The 20,000-nt window shown below is 40.1% G+C and overlaps 1 protein-coding gene across 3 annotated transcripts in view; it reads left to right on the top strand.

The window, feature by feature from the left end:
* Positions 1 to 20,000, top strand: part of GTDC1 (glycosyltransferase-like domain containing 1) — a 315,044-nt gene that overhangs the window by 281,948 nt on the left and 13,096 nt on the right. For all 3 annotated transcript variants that reach the window (XM_005862021.2, XM_014536236.1, XM_014536237.1), the window contains one exon: positions 7,637 to 7,746. In XM_005862021.2, coding sequence (XP_005862083.1) covers positions 7,637 to 7,746 — 110 coding nt within the window. The remainder of the gene's footprint in view (positions 1 to 7,636; positions 7,747 to 20,000) is intronic.

The following is a 20,000-nucleotide window of genomic DNA, read 5'->3' on the forward strand; positions in this document are numbered from 1 at the left end:
TTGTTCATGTTGGATAAATTTGGTTGATCTCATGATCACTGATTCTACTGTCTGAAATATCCTGTCTACTATTGACCCCTTCCAGTTAGGTTTTTGTTGTTGTTGTTCTTGTATTTTTCACTGCTATTATTTTCATCTGATACTTGCTGAAATTGAGCACTTTAAAACCTGAATATAAGCTTCCTGGCAGTGAGCGTAAAACAGGAAACAAGAATTACACGTCTTCCTCTCTGAAGAAGCAACAGTTCTCAGGGACAGCAGAGAGTTTCCTAGTTTTCTAGAGGGGTAGCTCTCGGGATAACTAGCAAGCGGTTTTGAATGTATTTCTATATATCCCTTGGAGGGAAATAATATAATCCGAAAGAAAATCTAAATGATTAGTTGGTTGCAAATTACAGCCCCAATCACCACAGTCAACAGGGAGATTATTACAGAGGGAAATGGAAAGACAGTAATGCACTGGGGAGAGGAAAGAGTTTTCAAAGAACCTCCCAGATCTGAGAGGAAGTAATTACATTATGATGGTTTAAAATATGTGGAATGGTGGCTGCTGCTGAAGTAACATCTCAAGGGTGGGGAAGACCCAATTCATCTTGATTAAGACACTTCATGGCCGACCAGTTCTCTCAGGCATGGATGTCTGCAGCTTCCTGGCCAGAGTTGCAGAGGAAGCGAGCTCATTGGCAAGTCAGACAGCTGAATGAAATTACTGTGGACAGTGTCCAGGGAGAGTAGAAATCATTGTTGAAGAGAATCAGCCTGGGGTGGTCTGAGTTTTAGCAATGGGGGGATTTAAAAAGAAATCATATTATGATGCCTAATGGGGAAAAATAATTTGTTGAATATGGTTTTTCTGGGTGGCCTTCTGATGGAATAAGTGGGAAGATTTAACTGGGGAGGAGGTCATTGGGTTACAGTTTGAATACACTACTTGGAAACCAAGCAAGAATCCTTCTAAGAAAGTTGAGTGTAGACAATGATGTCCAAAGTTGGAGAAACCATAAAATACATGAGAGTGAATGGTGCAGGGGTGGGGATTGGTGTTGTTGAGAGTACTCTCATCCAAGAGAATGGACAAATGGGAGAATGGGGGCACAGTAGAGAAAACATAGGAGATAAGAAAAGAGGGACATAGCTACTGTTCTAAGATGAAGTGAGCTGTTAAAACTCACCTAGAAATAGTACATCATTGGAACTGTTGTTGTCAATAGATATGGTCAGGTAAAAGGATTAACTTTAAAATGCCAAATCTATAAATGAAGAAAATGTGGAGTACGAACAGGCTTTAGTAAGGAAACTGAATATGAGAACACCGATCTCTCACGGAGAAGCAAGGTCGGAAATATGGAGCGCTAATAGACTTTGAATTGTGAAAGGCATCCCTCCCTCTGCTATTAAAAGGAAAGTTGAGAATGTGAATATGTAGATGGCACGAAACCCTGATATGCATAAATTAAAATTTTATTTTTCTGTAACTTAATTTCTCTGCAATGGACCATTTCAATATGGTGCTAGAAAGTTCAGGCTTTCTGTCTTCCAGTTTCCTGGTCCCCATTCCTCATAGGCCGCTGATGAGGGATCCCTTGTTCTGTCTGCCTGCTGCTCTGGGATTCTTCCATGACATTCACAGAAATTGTGGTTCCACTTTTATGCCTACCACATCTCGGGAATCTCTTACAGATGTCCTCAGTACTGTCTGCCTAGGTACATACAATCAGACGTTTACTCTCTGGAGTCCTGGTTCTTCCACCTCTGGGATTCTCAGAGTTCTGTTCTCACCTCTCCTCCATCGGTTCTTCATGTTTCTTATTGAGACATGAAATAGTGACACAGGGTGGGAGGGGGTATGCTATAGTCTCCTGGCATTTTTCTTAAATACTTGTACCTATCTGAAAACCTCACCATTTCTACAAAGGTTTTTGCTTCTGTAATCAAATAAGAATACTGCCCCTCTTTTGGAGGGGCTTTTTCCCATGCCTTCCCTAAAGCAATGAACATAAAACATCTTAGCAACTTGAATGTGTTGGAGTGAGAGGAGAGGGTGGCACAAATTGGTTAAATTTCTAAAATATTAAAATACGCCACAAATATCAAAAATAAAAAGAATGAGAAGCCAGAGTGGATAGTCTTAGTCTTGGTCAGCTGTAAGTAAATGATCGTGGGGAGGGCTAGTAGAGTTCAAGAAAGAGAGTCACTGATGGGGGTGAGAAGGGAAGTTGAGAAGTTGGTGGTTAATAAGACTATTGGCTAAAGTCTACTTGAAGCCCCATTTAGAAGCAGAAGCAGTACATGTGGAGGAAAACCAAAATTATTGCTATGTCAGGCATGGAGAAGAGACTGACAAGTTTATGGCCCTAGAAAGGATAGTGGAGAAATAAATGATCATAACAACTAACCCAGGGGGGTAAATAGAAGTCTTATGTTTTTGAGTAAGGAACACATCGCTGATTTTGGAAGTAAAGCAGAACTTCATAATGAGGAATTAAGATGCAGGTTAGCAGAGTATTATAAAGATAAAGAAGTTAGAAATCATGGCATTGGAGAGATCATAATTCCATATTACTTTTTCATATTCTTATTGTCATCTCTTATCTAATGAGTTTTAACCTCCCATAATGAGAACCTAAGGAATGTTCATACTTGATGGTCTGGAAATTAAACCATGGCCTGTAGGTACCAACTCTTTATATTATTACATGTTGAAAAAAAAAGTCAAAAGCTGTATAGAAGAAATAATATGACTTTGGAGTGATAAGACATAATTTCAAATGCAGACTTGAATTCTTCTGTGTGATCTTGGATAAACAAATAATTTATTTGGATGACCGTTGGTTGAGAGCCTTAAGTAATATTAGGATCAGGTGCCTGACATGGAATCTTGAACATAGTAAGAGACCTATAAATATAATTCATTTTTCTGACATCTTTATTTGTTCAACAGATATTTTAAAGCAGCTACATTTATGCCCTAGATAATGTATTAGTCAGTATGGGCCACATTGTCTTGCTATAATGAAGACCCCCCCCAAAAAAATCTCAGTTGCTTAAACATAACAAAAGTTTACTTCTCTCACTAACTCAAAGCCTGCTGCATGTTTATGTAGTTTTATGGGGCACCTCTCCTCTATGTAGCAATCCAGACCACCTCATTCTCTGAAGCAAACCATCTTAGGTTAAAACAAGACTTCTGTAAGGATCCCTGCAGCAGAGAAAGCTATGCAGAACTGCTCTTAGATGTTTCCAACTAGAAGTGACACACATCAATGGGCTTGCAACCCATTGGTCAGAACTGGTCCTGTGGCCTCCTCTCCTTCAAGGGGATGAATGTGCAATCTGTGTGCTGAAAATGAGAAAAGAACCAGGTATTGATGAACACAGGTAGTGCCAGCCACTACTTGGCAAGCCACTGGGTGCTTAGTAATGAACAAAACAGACATCATTTATCTTTCCCTCATGGAGCTCTAAATGCAGTGACATGCTGCTAGCAAGGCTACAGCATCTGTACGGAGCCAGGTTTCTACCCAGGCAAGGCAAGGAACTCGATCAAAGAGATTGCATTCAATAAGTGTAAAGTCGTGTGGGAAAATAGGAACGGGGAACCGTTGAGTGTAAGTGACGAGTATGGCGAACTTAGCAATCCTCAATAAATATTTACTCAATGAATGTTAAGTGAGGACTAGGAAGAAATTTAGCTCTAAAAAACTAAATGGGAAAGCAACAGAGAGAGAACAGATATAGGAGAAAAAACACATGGAAACAGTTTATGCTTTTCAAATGTTCTGAATAATATTTGGGAATAAAAGCTGTTCCTGCTATATCTGCTGCTTCCAGTAGCCTGAAATATTTCCATGCTGGTCTCCGCTGCCATAGTCGGGCTGAGGAAGAATGAGTCCCAGCCAGACTGTTTCATTCTTACGACTCAAGAATGTAGGGATTGTGGGGAAGCTTGGACCCTGACTCACCTTCTAGAATATTTTATGATGAATCAGGTTTGCTCACTGGGCAGCTGTCATGTAGAGGGGTCACAGGAAATGAGGAATTATGCTACTGTAAACACTGAAAATGTTAACAGAGCTAAGCACAAATCCTGTGAGTACCATTTTATGGCAGAATGTTAGAGGTGGTTCCTTAAAATATTAAAATGATTTATATTTTTTAAAGTTTGTTAAAAATGATAGAAAGCATGTGAAAAAAAGAAACATGTATAATGCAGTGCTTAGAGACAAACCTTGTTAATATTTTAGTACAGTTCATTCCAAACTTTTTTCTAGGCACATGCATTCATCGTATAAAACAGAACATATAACAAATACTATGTCACTGCCCTTTTACTTAACAGCCTTATCATCTCATTGGGTTGTTTAGAGATAGCCACCATGATAAACAATGCTGTTACGAAAGTACTCTGGCTGAATTTTTGTGTACCTCTTTAATTGTTTCATAGGGTAATTTTTCTAAATTGGAATTACTGGGGCAAAAATTATATATATTTTAAGACTTAATTATGTACATTACCAAATTGCCCTCTAAAATATCATTTCAATTTACATTCCTACCAGCAATGGATGAAAGCAGAAGAGTGTTTAGGGAGCCTGTACGTCTCCAGGGAATTGAATATATTGTGAATGTGTGTTTAATCTTGACAGCTATTGACAGACAGGGTCACTCATCTTATGTTTAATGCTTTATACTAAAATCATGAGAGTTTCACATTAGACTTCTTAGAAAGGACATCAAGACAGACACATATTCTGCTGAATGGGTTCATTAGTGTCACGGGTGCTGGCATAAGATCCATGGATGGTCCATTTGGTATCTGGAATGAGTGCCTTTCTGGACAAAAAAATTCTGAGCTCTGCCACTGCTATGTCCATGCCTGGGTGTATGGCTGTGGCTAAATATCTGTGTGCATCTTTAATAATTTTCTAAATATTAGGCAATTTCCCACTTTCTAAAGAGAAAAATTCAGAAAAACTTTTAGCTAAATTGACTATGGGACATAGAAGAAATAGTTGTGTGTCTACCTGTGTTAAGTAATCTACTAATTTATACATAAATAATACTTCAAAGCACAAAGCATGTACCATATTTTTAGAAGTATTGCTCTTTTACTACCCTTTATAGTTCATCAAGCCGTTTTAGTCCAATACCACCTCCAAAGGCTTCTTGACCTCAGAAAAGTGCCACCTTTTCAGGCAGTGGGCATGTCCCCATCCCCTGTCATGTGGAATTCAGTCTGAGTGGTGTGAGGTGCAAGACTTGTGAAACTGTATGATGCCAGCACTGGAAATCTCCCGAACTATAAACACCCGCTTACTACTCATGGTCTTCTTAACCACTATTATTAAACAATTTGAATGTTGACATTATCGGTATCACCTCTCCTCCCCTTTTCGCCCGCCTCCGCCAATTACTTGTTTTTGACAGCCTCCAACTCTTTTAATTGTTAGGTTATGTCCCCACAAATAATCCCTAACCCAGTGCAGTATCAAATTCCTTTACTTCCTTTCTCACCACCAGGGATTCCCTGCTCATCCAGAATGCTCATCAGTGGACACTGTTTCCGGTTAATGCAGCATCCCTAAACAGAACTGGGTTCAAAATAATTGAGAGAGTCCCTGGTATTATGAGAAACTTTATAAGAACTTTAGTATAACATGCTTCTTCTTCTCAGGGATAATTTTGGGTAAGAAAAAAATCTCACCTTACATTCGTCCTTATAGTGTAATCAAAAAAGGAGGAGATTCATACAAATCTCTTTTGTGTTCTTATGCAAAGTGACTATTGAATATGAAAGCTTTTGTTCACCAATAAAAATTATCTTAAAAGTACAGTAGGATTGTAATGCATTTATCTCTTATAAAAACACTGAAAATATAGATTTATAAAGCCTGCCGCTTTGAAAGCACATTGGAATCTTTTAAGAACTACAGCTTCTCCCAACCCCAAACCACATCTACATTTACTTTAATATAAAACAAACAAACAAAACACCAGCAGGAAATATTTAGAATAGATACTCTCTTGGGGATCCATAGCCAAAATTTTTGGAACTCAAAATAAAAAATTTAGAGAAACTGAATGGCTAACTGTCCCTATAGTGTTACTCCCTCTTTAAGATATATTATGTTGTATTGTTTCCATTCTTTTCATCTAAGTATTTCCAAAAGAATCAAACTAAAAGAACACATTACAGATTAAGTGGCAGCTATTTGATTGATATGGGTAGAGGCAGCAAGTGGTGTACTCTTTGCTCTCAAACTGTTTGGGGTCTTTTTGTTGCCTACAGCAGTAGTATGTGTATATGAGAACTATCCCAAAACTTCCCCATGGTACATGTATGTAACCCGCATCATCTTAAAAAGAGAAGAGCACTTTGCCACTGCATTCTTTATTATATGCAGTAAGTCAAACTGAGCAATATAGAGCTTAAAATAACTTGTTACTGAATTCTAATCCTGTAAGAATTTACAATTGCATGAGATTAGAAATGCCATTTTTAAATGTTATTCAGAAGATGCATTTGTTTTAATTCTTGATACTGAAAATATTGACTGAATTGTGAATTAACATATTTAGGTTTGCAGATGTCATTTTTCATGAGATTTCTTAAATGATGTAATTTTCATATTTTATATCTCAGTTTGATCAATTTACAGATTTATTTTTACATAATTAGTTGGCAAATGAGAAATTCAATTGCTGATATATAACTATTTCTCTGTGATATAGAAAATAAATTAAAATTCTGAATTATAAATAAAAGAACAAATATTTTGAAGACATCTGGTCCACATCTGTGTGAAATAAGATAATTTAAAACAGTGTAATTAAATGCAACAAATACTAGAATATTCACACCTTAGAATGTAAAAAATAACTCACTCCATTTTAATATGATTTCTTGAATTGGTGAATTTTTTTTTATTTTAGTGTCCTTTAGCCTCTCATTCTGTCATTACAAAGAAGACTGACAAGCTAAACAAACAAAAATAGTCCCTGTTTTTTAAAGCCTGTATGAAATGAAAGAATTATATGTCAGCTCACCTCCACTCCTAAGTTAATATCAGTGGACTTAGACTCAGGCCAGCCCCTTTGATGTATTTATAATTCTCCATTCAGTTATTTGAAATAGAGATTGGTGAGAGAGTCTGTAGTCTCACGTCCTAAATCGTGTATTCCTTGTGGGCACGAAGGGCTCAGCGACTGTGAGGGGAAGGTATTCACACTCATGGAAATGGCAAGCATCTTCGGTACATCCTCATGATTAGCAGAGCCATCCTTTGAAGACTGGTCTTTTCTTCCGTTAAAACCTGTGTTAAGTGGGAAATTAACCACTTCAGGGGAAAGGAAACTACACTAGCCTTTCTATAATCTAACCAAAAAAAAAATGTGAAAAACTTGATAAACTTTTCCTTTAATAAAAGGATGCACACCCATAAGATTCAATAGGACTGGGTGTTAATACATGGCAAATAATATTTATGAAAAAATTCAGTGTTGTTGTGACAATATAAGGTGATGGGGGAAATCTCTGGCGAGGCTCTCCTAACAATGGACCATGAAAGGAACTGATACTGCTTTTCCTAACGCAGACCCTAAGGTATCACAAGTTATATTTTGTGTTTATTTCCAGGGAGCACGATAAAGATCCCGAGAGTTTTTTTAAGGTATTAATGCACCTTAAGGACTTAGGACTCAATTTCCACGTATCCGTCCTTGGAGAAACCTTCACAGATGTTCCAGGTATCTATTTTGAATTTTCTCGTGTGTATTTTTATAGATGGCATAAGCGCTACAGATTACATATTAACTTCCATGTTTCCCTTTGTTAGAATAATCAAGATGAGCACTGTTAACCAAAAGATTATACAATGGCATTAAAGTGGGATTCAATTAAAAAAAATACTTAAGTAAGCATTCTTTGACTTAAGTCGAGAACGTGAAGTCATCTCTTTTATCAGATATAGTTTATACAATGCAGCTAGATGTAAGTACAATATATTGCTTTAGGCATCTTCACACTTAAGGAAAGTGGAAATTTGTAATTGGATATACAACCTCTCACCTCTGGGATCATTGGCTTGAATCCTACTCACGTGGTGATGGCTGAAATGCATTACCATCTGTTAGGTGGCCTATGTAAAGCATTTTGGCATCAAACGTGTAATGTAGAGTAGGCCACAGCCCATATTATTGTTGTCATTGGTCCATACATATTTATTGAACTTGAGAAAATTAGCAAAAAATCCTAAGCACTTAAGTATTTGTGTTTTTTAAGCTTTGGATGTTCAGCATTTTTTAACTCCAAATACACAGATAACTAAAGTTCAGAAATGACCTTTACCATGGAGCATTATAACTCTTAAAGACCACTTAAGGTTTACCCTCACTTAGTAGTACTTCTCGATTCTGGTTCAATGCTAAGAACTACACCCAGCCTGTACCTCCCTAGCCTCATCTGATATGGCTCATCTTATGCCCTCTGGGCTTGTGGAGACCAGTCTTTCTTCTGTTCCTCTAAGGCCCCTGGCTTCCTTAGACCTTTGGGCATTTGCCTGTTTGTTTCTATTTTATCCTTTTGCTCTTAGCTCAGGAGCATTTTCTTTTAATATGAAGCTTTATCATGGTCTCATGGAACCTATACTTCTACTTCATGGTGCTTACCTCAGTTTCTAATCTTACAATTATGTGTAAATGTTCATCTCCCCCCCCCAACCCCCCCCCCCCACACACACACACACACACACACACTACACTACGTAGGTGCTTCAAGGTCCAGGATTATGTCTATCTTGTTCTTTGCTATACTCCAAGCCAAGTGCAATGTCTGGCACAGCTCTGGAACTCAATGAATATTTGTTGGGTAAATGCATAAAAATAATGTAAACTTCCTGCCCTCAAGCAATTATTTTTGTTGAAGAAGGAACACTTGTGCATAGCACAAGAAACAGAGAGTTAAATGCAAAATTATATAATTACTAGAGGTCTGATGCACAAAATTCATGCAAGAGTAGGCCTTCCTTCCCCCAGCTGCCAGCACTGGCTTCCCCCTGGCACTGGGTCCCGGGCTTCCCTTGCAGCCCCAGCTTTGTCTGGAAGGTTATCCGGAAGGACATCTGGTCTAATTAGCATTTTATGCTTTTATTATTATAGATATGTTAGTACTGATATATGTGGTTTAGAATGAGTTGTTAATTGAATAGCCAAGGGATTAGGATATTTCAAAAGTGGAAACAACCTAGGCAAAGTATATAGAAGCAAGCATTTTACATACTGTATGAGAGAATAATTTTAGTGATTAGTGCTATGAGGTCACTAATCTAAGTAGAATAGAAGATTCAGCACACAGACCTAAATAAGTAAGTATTATGCTAAGCGAAATAAGCCAGTCAGAGAAAGACAAGTATCACATCATCACACTCATATGGAATCTAATGAACAAAATAAACTGATGGACAAAATAGATCCAGAGACATAGAAGCATAGAACAAACTGCAGAATCTCAGAGGGAAGGTGCGGGTACTGAGTAGGAAGAGATCAACCAAGGAACTTGTATGCATATATGCATAATCCGTGGACACAGACAATAGGGTGATGAAGGCCTGGGGGTAGGAGGCGGCTGAAAGAGATCAATGGGGTGGGGAGGGGGGAGATAAGGGGCATATAATACTTTCAACAGTAAAGATTTATATAAGACTTAAGAAAATTTATATATAAGTAATGTGTACCTTACATAGGTAGGGTAGGGCCTATGTAGGGAGGATCTTAATAACCCAAGTAGATTAGGTAAAGGTGAAAAATAAGGAGCCTAGATCTTGAACGGGGAAGAAGTATGATGGAACTTGTGTCTTAGGAAAGTCTGTCTTGCAGTGCCATTCAGGCAGAATCGCAGTAAGACTCACCAGTAGTCATCCACCTGTGACTCTGTGAGGTAGTGGCTGATTGATTAGTGAGCCCAGTGTGTGAGAGAGACGCTCAAGGAGAACACAGAAAATAATTTAGTTGATGCGTGGCTGTAAAGAAAGAAGGAAGAAACAATCAGCCCGTTTGCAGCACGGCTGAGTTCACTTTTTCTTGTGTCAGTTGAGGAGTTAGGTGGCTGGAGGATGTCCCTTTGCTGAAGTCTCCTGGGCCAGTTCTATGGAGAGTTTGTAGGCCCCCACCACACACAAGACTGGGATTTTACTCAAAGGGCTGTGTTCTTGGCCTCACTGTCTCCCCTCGTACATTAGCATTGAGTTATTTAGAGCAGCACGAAGGATTGAAAGTGAGGTGGGGAGCAGTGAAGGGCCCAAGTACTGAGTGCTTAGTAGTTACAGGCCGATCTTATTCCTCACCTCAGCTTCATTCCAACATGTTTTCACTGAGCACTGTGGAAGGGGGATTGCATGGTGAGCAGGACAGAGTCTCCACCCTCAGAGACCTCTGCCTTGGGGAGACACACATGTAACTAATAGGTTCTGAGGATGCTGTGAACTAATTAAAGAAGGCTGGGGCAGCCCACAGACAGGGGCATCATACTGTCTATGTGCTTGCTTCTGTTCTTCCTAGTCTCACGGGGCTCCTTTCGGCCTTAGCCTCTGGTCCATCTCTGGCATTTCAAATATAAATGGACTCGCTTTGTGGCTACAGCACTTCACCTTGCCCCATAGGAGGAGCCTGACTTGTGCGGATGAATGAGCCTGAAGGCTTTCCAGGTTGTGCTCCTAGAAGGCCACCTCGCCTGGCTTCACTCCAGACGTGTCCTAACAGGCCACCCTGTGTAACGTCAGCCATTCTTGTCACCATTCTGGTTTATTTAACAAACCCTGTATTTCAGGAATTGTTCTAAGCCTCGTTCTAAGCATTGTTCTCCATTTTTTTCTCTCAGGTGGGGAAACTGAGGCTTAAAGAAATTAAGTAGGATCACACAACTAGGTAGTCATGTTCTTGTTTTCTGACCCTAAATTTTCTGCAAGTGTCAACATTCTTTTTCCCCAAGTCACCATCCAGCACCCCACAGAAAGGGCTGCCTGGCAGGCCTGCACTTCCTTGCCTGGTGCCTCATCAGCTTGTCTAAAAGGCATATCATACAACCAGTTTCCATACCGTTTAACGTCAGCCAGAAGAATGACTTTCAATGTTGTCAACATTGGTAAGGAAGTGGTCTTCTTGTAAAAAGTTGCAATCATGATTATTATGCTATTAATTACTACTATTTATTGACAGTTGTTTCTTACTTGGCCTTTGCCAGTTTAGTTTTGTGTAATGCTCATGACAGCCCCATTGGAGGAGGTATTATTGCCCCTCTATTAGGTAGAGAAACGGAGACTTCGAAAGTGGTCACATTAATTGCATAGCCTGTGAGTCAGACTTTTCTCTTTCACATACAAGCACACATGTATTGAAAAACCAAGAATATATATGACTGCAAGAGCATTAATTACTTTTTTCTTGAGATATGATTTACGTATAACATCATATATGTTTAAGATGTACAAAGTGTTTAATTTGATATATCGCAATATGAATGATTACCACCATAGCTTTAGCTCAGACCTCTATCATGTCAGTTCTGTTTTGTGGTGAGAACATTAAAGATCTAGTCTTTTAGAAATTTTTCAATATTTAATACAGTATTATTGACCATAATCACCATTAGATCTCCAGAATGTAGTCTTCAAGTTGCGAGTTCGTACATTAATGACTCTTTATCCAACTTCCTTCCTCTTCGCTCTCCGCAGAGCTCTTAGGGAGAGCTAGCGCATGTCTGAGTGGTGCCATCAGTGCCAGTGAGTTCTGCCCTTTGTGATGAAACAAACAATCTCCATTAATTTTTTTTTTTTGGAAAATGGTAAAATTATAATAGAGCAACTTTGTAGAGTCTCCATACAGTTGATTATTTTCAAGTATGCCTTAAGAATTTTTAAATTATCTCGTAAGGTCTTTATAATCCTTTTTCTGAAAAATGAGATCGATTCAGAATATTGATTTGAGTTTCTAGCTCTTTGGTGTCATTCTTTCTTTTGACAAAAGAGGAGAGAGATCTAGGACAGTGACGGCTCCAAGTTCTCACAGCTGGGCTGTGTGTGGGACTGGCAACAGGGGATGGTAAGGTTAGGAGAGAAACTGGAGTTGGTTTCCTCATCCCAACTCATTCCTGTATGTGTTCAATAAATGCTGTTTTAAATATCGACTTTGTGCCAAGCACTGAACTAGACATTTAGGATGAAATGGTGAAGAAAGCTGCCATGTTGTAGTCCCACTCCGTGCTTCATTCAACACTTACTAGAATGTTCTTTTAAAACATTAGAACTGACATTTCTTGAACACTTAACATATGGCAAGTACTGTTCTGAGCCCTTTATGCATTGTGTTATTTACTCTTTACAACAGTCCTGTGAAGTAGGCACTATTGCGGTCACCGTTTTACAGCTGAGGAAAAGAAGGCGCAGGGAGGTTAAGTCACTTGTCTAAAGTCGCCCATGCACCCAGTTACGAAGGCACAATTCAAACCTCGTCGGTCTGCCTCCAGTTCCATTGCTCAGCCTATCCTCTGAGTGGAAGTCCACAAAATCATCCATGTTTTACAAGTAAGAAAGGAAGTGATAAAGGTGGGAAATTCCTGGCCTGGCATGTGAAATCATTTCCAATCAAAAGTTAAAAAAAAAACACAAAACTTCAATTCATTTTCTAAACATCTTCCTTTTTAGATGTTCAAGTGAGCTCTCTCTCTCTCTCTCTCTCTCTCTCTCTCTCTTTTCTGCCTGGAATCATCAAAAGAAAGGTGTTAATAATAGTATGAGGTGGAAAGTTATCCCAAATAATACTTAGCATATATTTATTGTTCAATAAATATTTTTAAAATGAATGAAAAAAGAAGATTTGGTGTAATAGAATAATATAATTTGCATACCATATCAGGTATGAAGAAACCCTTACATTGAAACAATTTTCAAATACTAGACGGTTAATGAATGAAAATAGTGAACCCTAAGACTCAAGGAAGTTCTAATTGGTCTTATATTACATTTCCTGCTTTAATACAGGTGACTTTGATTTAACATAAATCTATTTTTCAATCTTTTTATCAGCTGTCAGGTCTTACATCTGTCAGAATAAGTTGAATTATGCTAAGCTAACAGATAACGTTAAAGTCTCAGTGACTTAAAACACGCAAGATTTATTTCCTATTCATGCTATATGCTTATCGCAGGTGGGCAGTAGTATTCTCCTGTTACAGTCACTCAGGGACCCAGGCCTTCAGAGAGGCCCCTCCTCAGGCGTTGCCAGCTACCCTGCCAGGTGGAAGAGAAAGCTCGGAGGTTCTCCTGTGATGGATTCAGTGCTCTGGCCTCAAAGTAACATAGGGCTCCACTCAGCTCATTGGTCAGAACTTGTTGCAAGGCACTGCCCAACCATAAGGGGTGGCCAGAAAATTCAGTCCTGCTTTGAGCCCCAAATTGGGAGAGGAGAACTATTTGATCAGTTGCACTATTGACCACAGTAGCTCTTTAATATGCTTCATGATCTGTGGCTCATTAGAGAGAAAAACAAGCTCACCGGAGAAGTCTACCTTAGTCTGCAGGAGTCTACCCTGATTGAGTAAAGAGCTCTTAATACATAATAATGTGTGGTCCGCAGTCTTCTTGCTGGAGACAACCCGCTGGTGTCTGAAGATACTTCTAGCAACCCAGTCCCATTAGGCAGAGCAGATGTGAAGTCCAGCGGGTCTCTGTGGGAACAGAGTCAATTATCACTTCCTGGTGGCGTGGCATTTTGGACAGCTTGTGGTGTCAATCAGGAGTGGTTTTGCCCTCCACCCCAGGGGACATTTGACAACATCCAGAGATGTTTTCGTTCTTACCACTGCTGGGGAGAGGATGTTACTGGCATCTACTGGGTAGAGGCCAGGGATGTTGCTACACATCCTACAACGCACAAGAAGGGCCCCCACAACAAAGAATGATCAGACCTAACATGTCAGTGGTGCCAAGGTTGAGAAACTTTGATTTACAGGAATTGAAGTCAGAAGACCAGGTTTGGAAGTGGGTCCTGTATCCCTCAAGGTCAACCTCAGTCGATCCATCTGTGCAATGCAGAGGAGGAGGTGGAAAGAGAGAGAATAATAAAACCACCTGCCCTGTCCACCTCAGTGAGTTAGTGAGGATTTCTGCACAATTAGATAATTTGGGGGAAAGTGCTTTCTAAAGTACTAGCTTGCAGATTTTACTGTGAGACTCATGTTCTTCCCTCACAGTTTGCATATGGACTGAGTCTTTAACGCATCGTGGATCCGAAGAAGACTTAAGGACACTAAACCTTAAAAGTTCATTCTCGCCGTTACTTTAAATCCAGAAAATGGAAAGGTCATTCTGCTCCAAGGAGCATCCCTCAGACTCCGCGCTCCAAATGAGCCAAAGCCAAGAAGCTCCTCAATGCAAATATTTTCCTTTGGGCCAGTTCTCACGACAAGGTCACATTGTTAGCCCTTGAGATGGTTAAAAAAAAAAAAAAGCAAATGCTTAAGATATCAAATCAATGGAATGTGTTTGTATACTTAATAATTTCCCACAAATGATCATTCTAAACAAAATATTTTTTTCTGTGAAGAGCCAAAACCTTACATCAGGGCTCTTCCTTCCTCCTGGGGACACGATGGGAGGAGCTTCAGCCTCAGGCATGAAGGCTGGGGCGGAAAGTAAAAGCCTGGACTCAGTGCTGGCAGACAGAAGTCCTGGTTCACCTTTAATGTGAGGTTAAGAACAGTATGTGGAAGGCTTCTGGTTAGTATCTGGCATGACAGTGGCTATTACTGTGAACTTGGCATAGTCCCGATCCTTAGCTCTGGAGTCAAATGGTGGGTAATTATATAACGTTTTCCTCCCTCCCATCTCCCTTTTCACTCAGCTCCCAGCTCCAGTCTCAGTTTCAGCGGAGCAACCGCACTGAGGGGGACGTAATAGGAAGGTCCTAGGAACCCAAATAACTTACAAAGATACAAAATTTTGCTACAAGGGGAGCCCAGCAGAAGGAAAGCTATTAATATGTTGGTCAATGTTGAATTGTAAGATGAAATAAATGTGCCGGTAAAATTGAATAAACTTATTCACTGTTTAAACCATACCATTCCCCAAACCAATTTGTTTTTCTTTAATTTTCTTTCTTGCCTGCCCCCCTGCTATCTACTCATCCCCCTGACAGAAGTATTTAGAATTCCTATTGTGGTCCTGTCTGGGAAGTAAAAAAAAAAAAAAAAGAAAAGTTTCTATTATTACATTTCATTATATCATAACCTTATTGATGTGGTAACATTTTCAAATAATTTTGAATACTTTATTTCATAACCCTTACAGCAATCTGGTGACTAGAAAAATATTAATATCCACAATTTACAGCTAAAGAAATGATTTATATTGGCTCCATTAAATAGCCTGGATCTGAGACATATGCTCAGTAGACAAAGCCACCTTCACATTTTTCTTAGAAATAGGCATGTGGTCACTTTCCCAAGAATATGATGGGGGAAGTCAGTTTCCCAAGAATCTGATTAAAAACCGAAGTCTTCTGTCTCCCAGTCTTTTGCTGGAGAAAATAAAAATATAATGGGAAAGTAAGGAAGATTCAAATAAATGTAGATATGTATGTTCCTGACAGGGGAAAATAAACACTGTGATGGAAATGACGATATCGCAAGATACTTTATGAGTTTAACAAGAGTCCAGTTAAGATGCCAGAATATTAACTTTATATATTTGCACACAGTAGTTCCAAATAAATAAACAAATGGGCAAAGGATCAAAGAAATCAGTTTACAAAGGAATAATGAAGAAAAACCCTCCCTACCAGATTCAGAACGTGTGTGAAGTGGTAACTTTAAAAGAGTACTTTACAGATTCAAAAACATGAAAGCAGAAAAATGAGCGAAAATAGGGAATCCAGAAATAAACCCAAATTGTATAGAAATTTAATATCCAACAAACTTAGGGTGACAAAATTTAACACACTTATTTCAGATCTAAAATGTAATATTTTTTTTAGTGAAAACAAGAACTTGAGTAAAATGAATAACTTCTTACGTTAAATACCTTGCCCCAAATCACACATGCATAGAGATGATTCTACCTTAAGAAAGAAATACCATATCAAATTCTAGGGGGAAAAATCTTTAATATGTCTAGTAATTAAATAAGTGTACATACAGAGAATTTATGGAGGAGCAGTTGCATTGTCTAAAACAATAAGAGGAAAGGCATAGCCAAACTAAGACAGGCCAACCTATGGGGAAACGTGTGTGTGGTGGTGGCAATGGAAATCATTACTCCTGAGCCGTATGGGCTACTATACCTTTTCTTTGACTCAGTAATTTTACATCAGAGAATGGACCCCATGGCAATAATCCCTGTGACTCGTGGTTTCAAGGTCCCAGTCATTGCCCTTATCTCCTGGGACCTTGAATCCTACAACGGCTAGAGGTTGGGCTCCAAGCCTTTGGACACTGACATTCAATTCCCCCACTGCTGTTAGCAGTCTTCTCTCTAAAGCCAGACCACCCAAGAAGAGAATCCAGCAGTATGACTGCTAATAGGAATGTGTCTCAGGGATTTCTGCAGGATGAACTTACATTTCCTTTGTAGCAAATGAGGTTCTCCGAACCCCACCCCAACCTCATCCCTCATGAATCCCAGTTTTCTCTGTCATTTTCTGAATATGTCTGTGCATTTACCTGTCTTCTATTCTTTGTGGTTTAAATTCTTCTGTCCCTCTTCACATAGCCACAGGCGTACCCTTTCTCCTTCTGGCAAAATCCCAACTCCAGCTGTGCTTGTCCGGTCCCTGCCTCTCCCTTTCCTTCCTCGTTGCTCCCAGCACCCAGATTCCTCCCTCCGTTGAGAAGCATATATCACTCTGCCCTGTGGCCAGCTGTCACTTGGCTGCCATAAGGGACTCTGGTGTAACTGAACGGTGTAACTGACTCTGAGCTTGTGGGTGAAGAGAACAGCTTCTGAAACAGGCACAACACAGGGCAGGAGTCAGCCAGACTCCCAGTGAGCGGGACAAGCTGCCCTGGTCCGGATACCCCTGACAAGGGCGATGTGCCCACTCAATTCTGAGAAGCTCTCTTTCCCTTTCTCAGGAAAGATTTATAACTCCCTTCACCCCCAAGTGCTCAGGAGACTCACCCGACACAGTCACTGGCAAGCACCGACTCCCATGGCTCAGTGTGTCCTGGGAGAATTGCTCTTTTTCCCGCGATCACTCCCAGACGGGCCATCCCCTGGCAGGACTACACTGTGGGCCTGCTTGAGGTTCCTCCTGCAGCTTCTGTAAGTGTGATATTTATCTTTTATACTGAAACCGAAGAATTCAGAGCAACTCTCAAGGCAAGCTCATTTCTCCATCCTACCGGGAGAAGACCATGAAGATAATATGTTCTGGAATACAACTCCCCAAACATCTCTCAAGAAATTGTTCTCAGAAGTTATAACGATGAGAACATTACGGAGGAAAAATGCTCTTTCATTTTCATAAACTGTCCTGGAAGTTTATGGGAAATGTGCACTTGGGAATGACACAGGGAAACAGATAAATTAATTAAATAATGAATGAGGAAAAGGTCAAGACATTGATAAACCAATAGGAAATTAGAAACAGGCCCTAATTTTAAAAGCCCGTAAATGTATCTCTGACCACAGGTTGATAGATAGGAGGCCTTAGAATGTGGCTGCTCTACATTGCTTTGGTATTTTATCTTTTTAATTCCATTAGTTGTGTGTGGACAGGATTTGGTGTGTGGTGTGGCCAAAGTGATATTTGCCCCGATCAGGGGCCATGGGGAAAGGCCTGCCTGTTGTACAGATTCCCGTTTCCTGCAATGCCTGTCAGGAGAGCAGTCTGACAGAAAGCAGACAACAGGGGTGAAGATCTGACTCCAACTGGCCAACTTTCCCAGCCAGTCTCCCCCCCCACTCCCCCCTCAGTTACACTCGTGACCTGGAAACCCGCCCGTGATGCATGGCGATGGCATGAACACCATCGCGGTTTGGAAGGCTTGGGGTCTGGATCCACCTCCGCCCTGGTGAGCCAGGTCGCCTCTTTCAGCCTCAGCGCACTCATTCCTAAAATAAAGTCATCCAACAGAGGCTAGAACTAGACAGGGCCTGGGCAGGTTAGGGTTCTTTTAAAATGCGGTGCACACTCCCATCCCCAAAAGGGATTTCACAGTGTCACTTTCTGAAATTGGGATGTGAACGCAGGAAGTATAATAACCACGCTTTTTCAAACCTATTTTATGCCTCACCATTCTGGTATCTATCTGTACTGCCAATCCTGCCCCCCGCCCCCACCTCAGGCCGTTGACAACCATTCATCTAGGCCAGTCACATCTTCCAGCCACCCTCGGGCACTGACTGAAGTGCCCACTCTTCCATCCTGTAAGTCTTTGCTACCTTAAACTTCCTAAAGATGCCTCCGCGTCTCACCTCCTGCTCTCCTGCCATTATCAAATGAAGTACGCCTCCCTGGTCTGGATGTCTCAGTGTGGTTTGAACTGCCTTCCTAGCCAAGGACCCTGGGCTGTGGCAGGTCACTCAGGGTTCCCTGAAGTTAGCACATGTGTCACTACCCAGAGCCCCTCTCTCCTCCTCTACCCTCCAGGGCTCAGCCCATCTTCTAAGCTTCTTATCAACCACTTTCCCAGACACCTAAAGCAGAGATGCTGCCTCCCTTCTTTGATTGTTCCTGGGATTTTGTTTCTACTCAGCTAGGTATTTGCCATACATCTAACAGTTAGAAGGTTCTTGAGGACGGCAGCTCTACCTTATAAGGCTTGTAGGGCCCAGAGATCCTAACGCAGAGTGTTCTCAAACTTGCAGTCCTGATCCACACCGAGACACACATTACCATTGTCACCGCATACACCCGTGTACGCGGGCATATCTGTAACCGAGACAAAGCATTCATAATGTCTTACGTATTCTTATGTACATTTGACGCTTTCTGATGTCTTTTTCCCCGTTCTATTTCGTTTCTTTTAATACTGGTCTAAATTGGTTTCACAGCTTTTAGTCATAGTTGTAAACAACACTGTAATAGAGCACATGGCACACAGTAGGTGTACTACTGTATATGTTTAATTAAATTGGCTGGCCTTTTGCCAAAATGGTGATAGAAATATTACTGATCTGTGAATATATTCAGGCAGTTTTGATATGTTATGTTCATTTAGATTTTGATTTCACAAAAAATATCTTACATTCTCAAAGTGATGCTTTTCATTTTATTTTATGTGAGCTAGCTGACCTAAGAAAGCAAATTCAGTTCATTTTTATCCATTTTTAATGTACGAAGAGGGAGAAATGTAGTTGTATAATAAGTATTCCTATGAAGGCAGAATTCCTAAGATATGTATTTGACACCTCATGATAGTTACTGTTTACTGAGTGCAGATAAGTGCCTGGCACTGTGCTGGGTGCTGTATGTACATTTCCTCTGGTCCTGGGACAAGCCAGCAGGACAAGGGATTGTCTCTGGCATCAGAATGCTGAGGCAAACAGTAGTACTTGACTCACTGAACAGTCTTAGCACTAGACTCGCGAGTGCTGGTTTGGTTTTAGTATTTTCTGATAAGGTTTTATTTTCCATAAAGTTCCCCGTGATTTAGCAAGTGTGTGTTTTTCTTCACAGTACGTTTTAACTGCGTTCAGTGCTTATGAAAAATGTTAGACTGATGGTGTTGAGAATGAAAATTGTATCAACTGACAAGTCAGTTCTTGATGTTCATTTTACAAACTTCATTAATTGAAAAAAGTAACAGAAAATAATGTCGGTGTCTCAAAAGGGACATCGGTTCTAGAAAAGCAAAACTTTTAGCGTCTGGTCAGGTACTAAGGACACAGTTGGTGTTCAATATTAGTTACTGGTTAATGAAACTAGTAAAGGGATAGTAACTAAATTTTGCATTCAGATAAGAAAACTACTATTTAAAAAAAAAAGATTCCCTTTAGCTTTATTATTCC

The sequence above is a fragment of the Myotis brandtii genome, unplaced genomic scaffold (assembly GCF_000412655.1).
Source record: "Myotis brandtii unplaced genomic scaffold, ASM41265v1 scaffold1577, whole genome shotgun sequence".
Classification (NCBI taxonomy): Eukaryota; Metazoa; Chordata; class Mammalia; order Chiroptera; family Vespertilionidae; genus Myotis; species Myotis brandtii.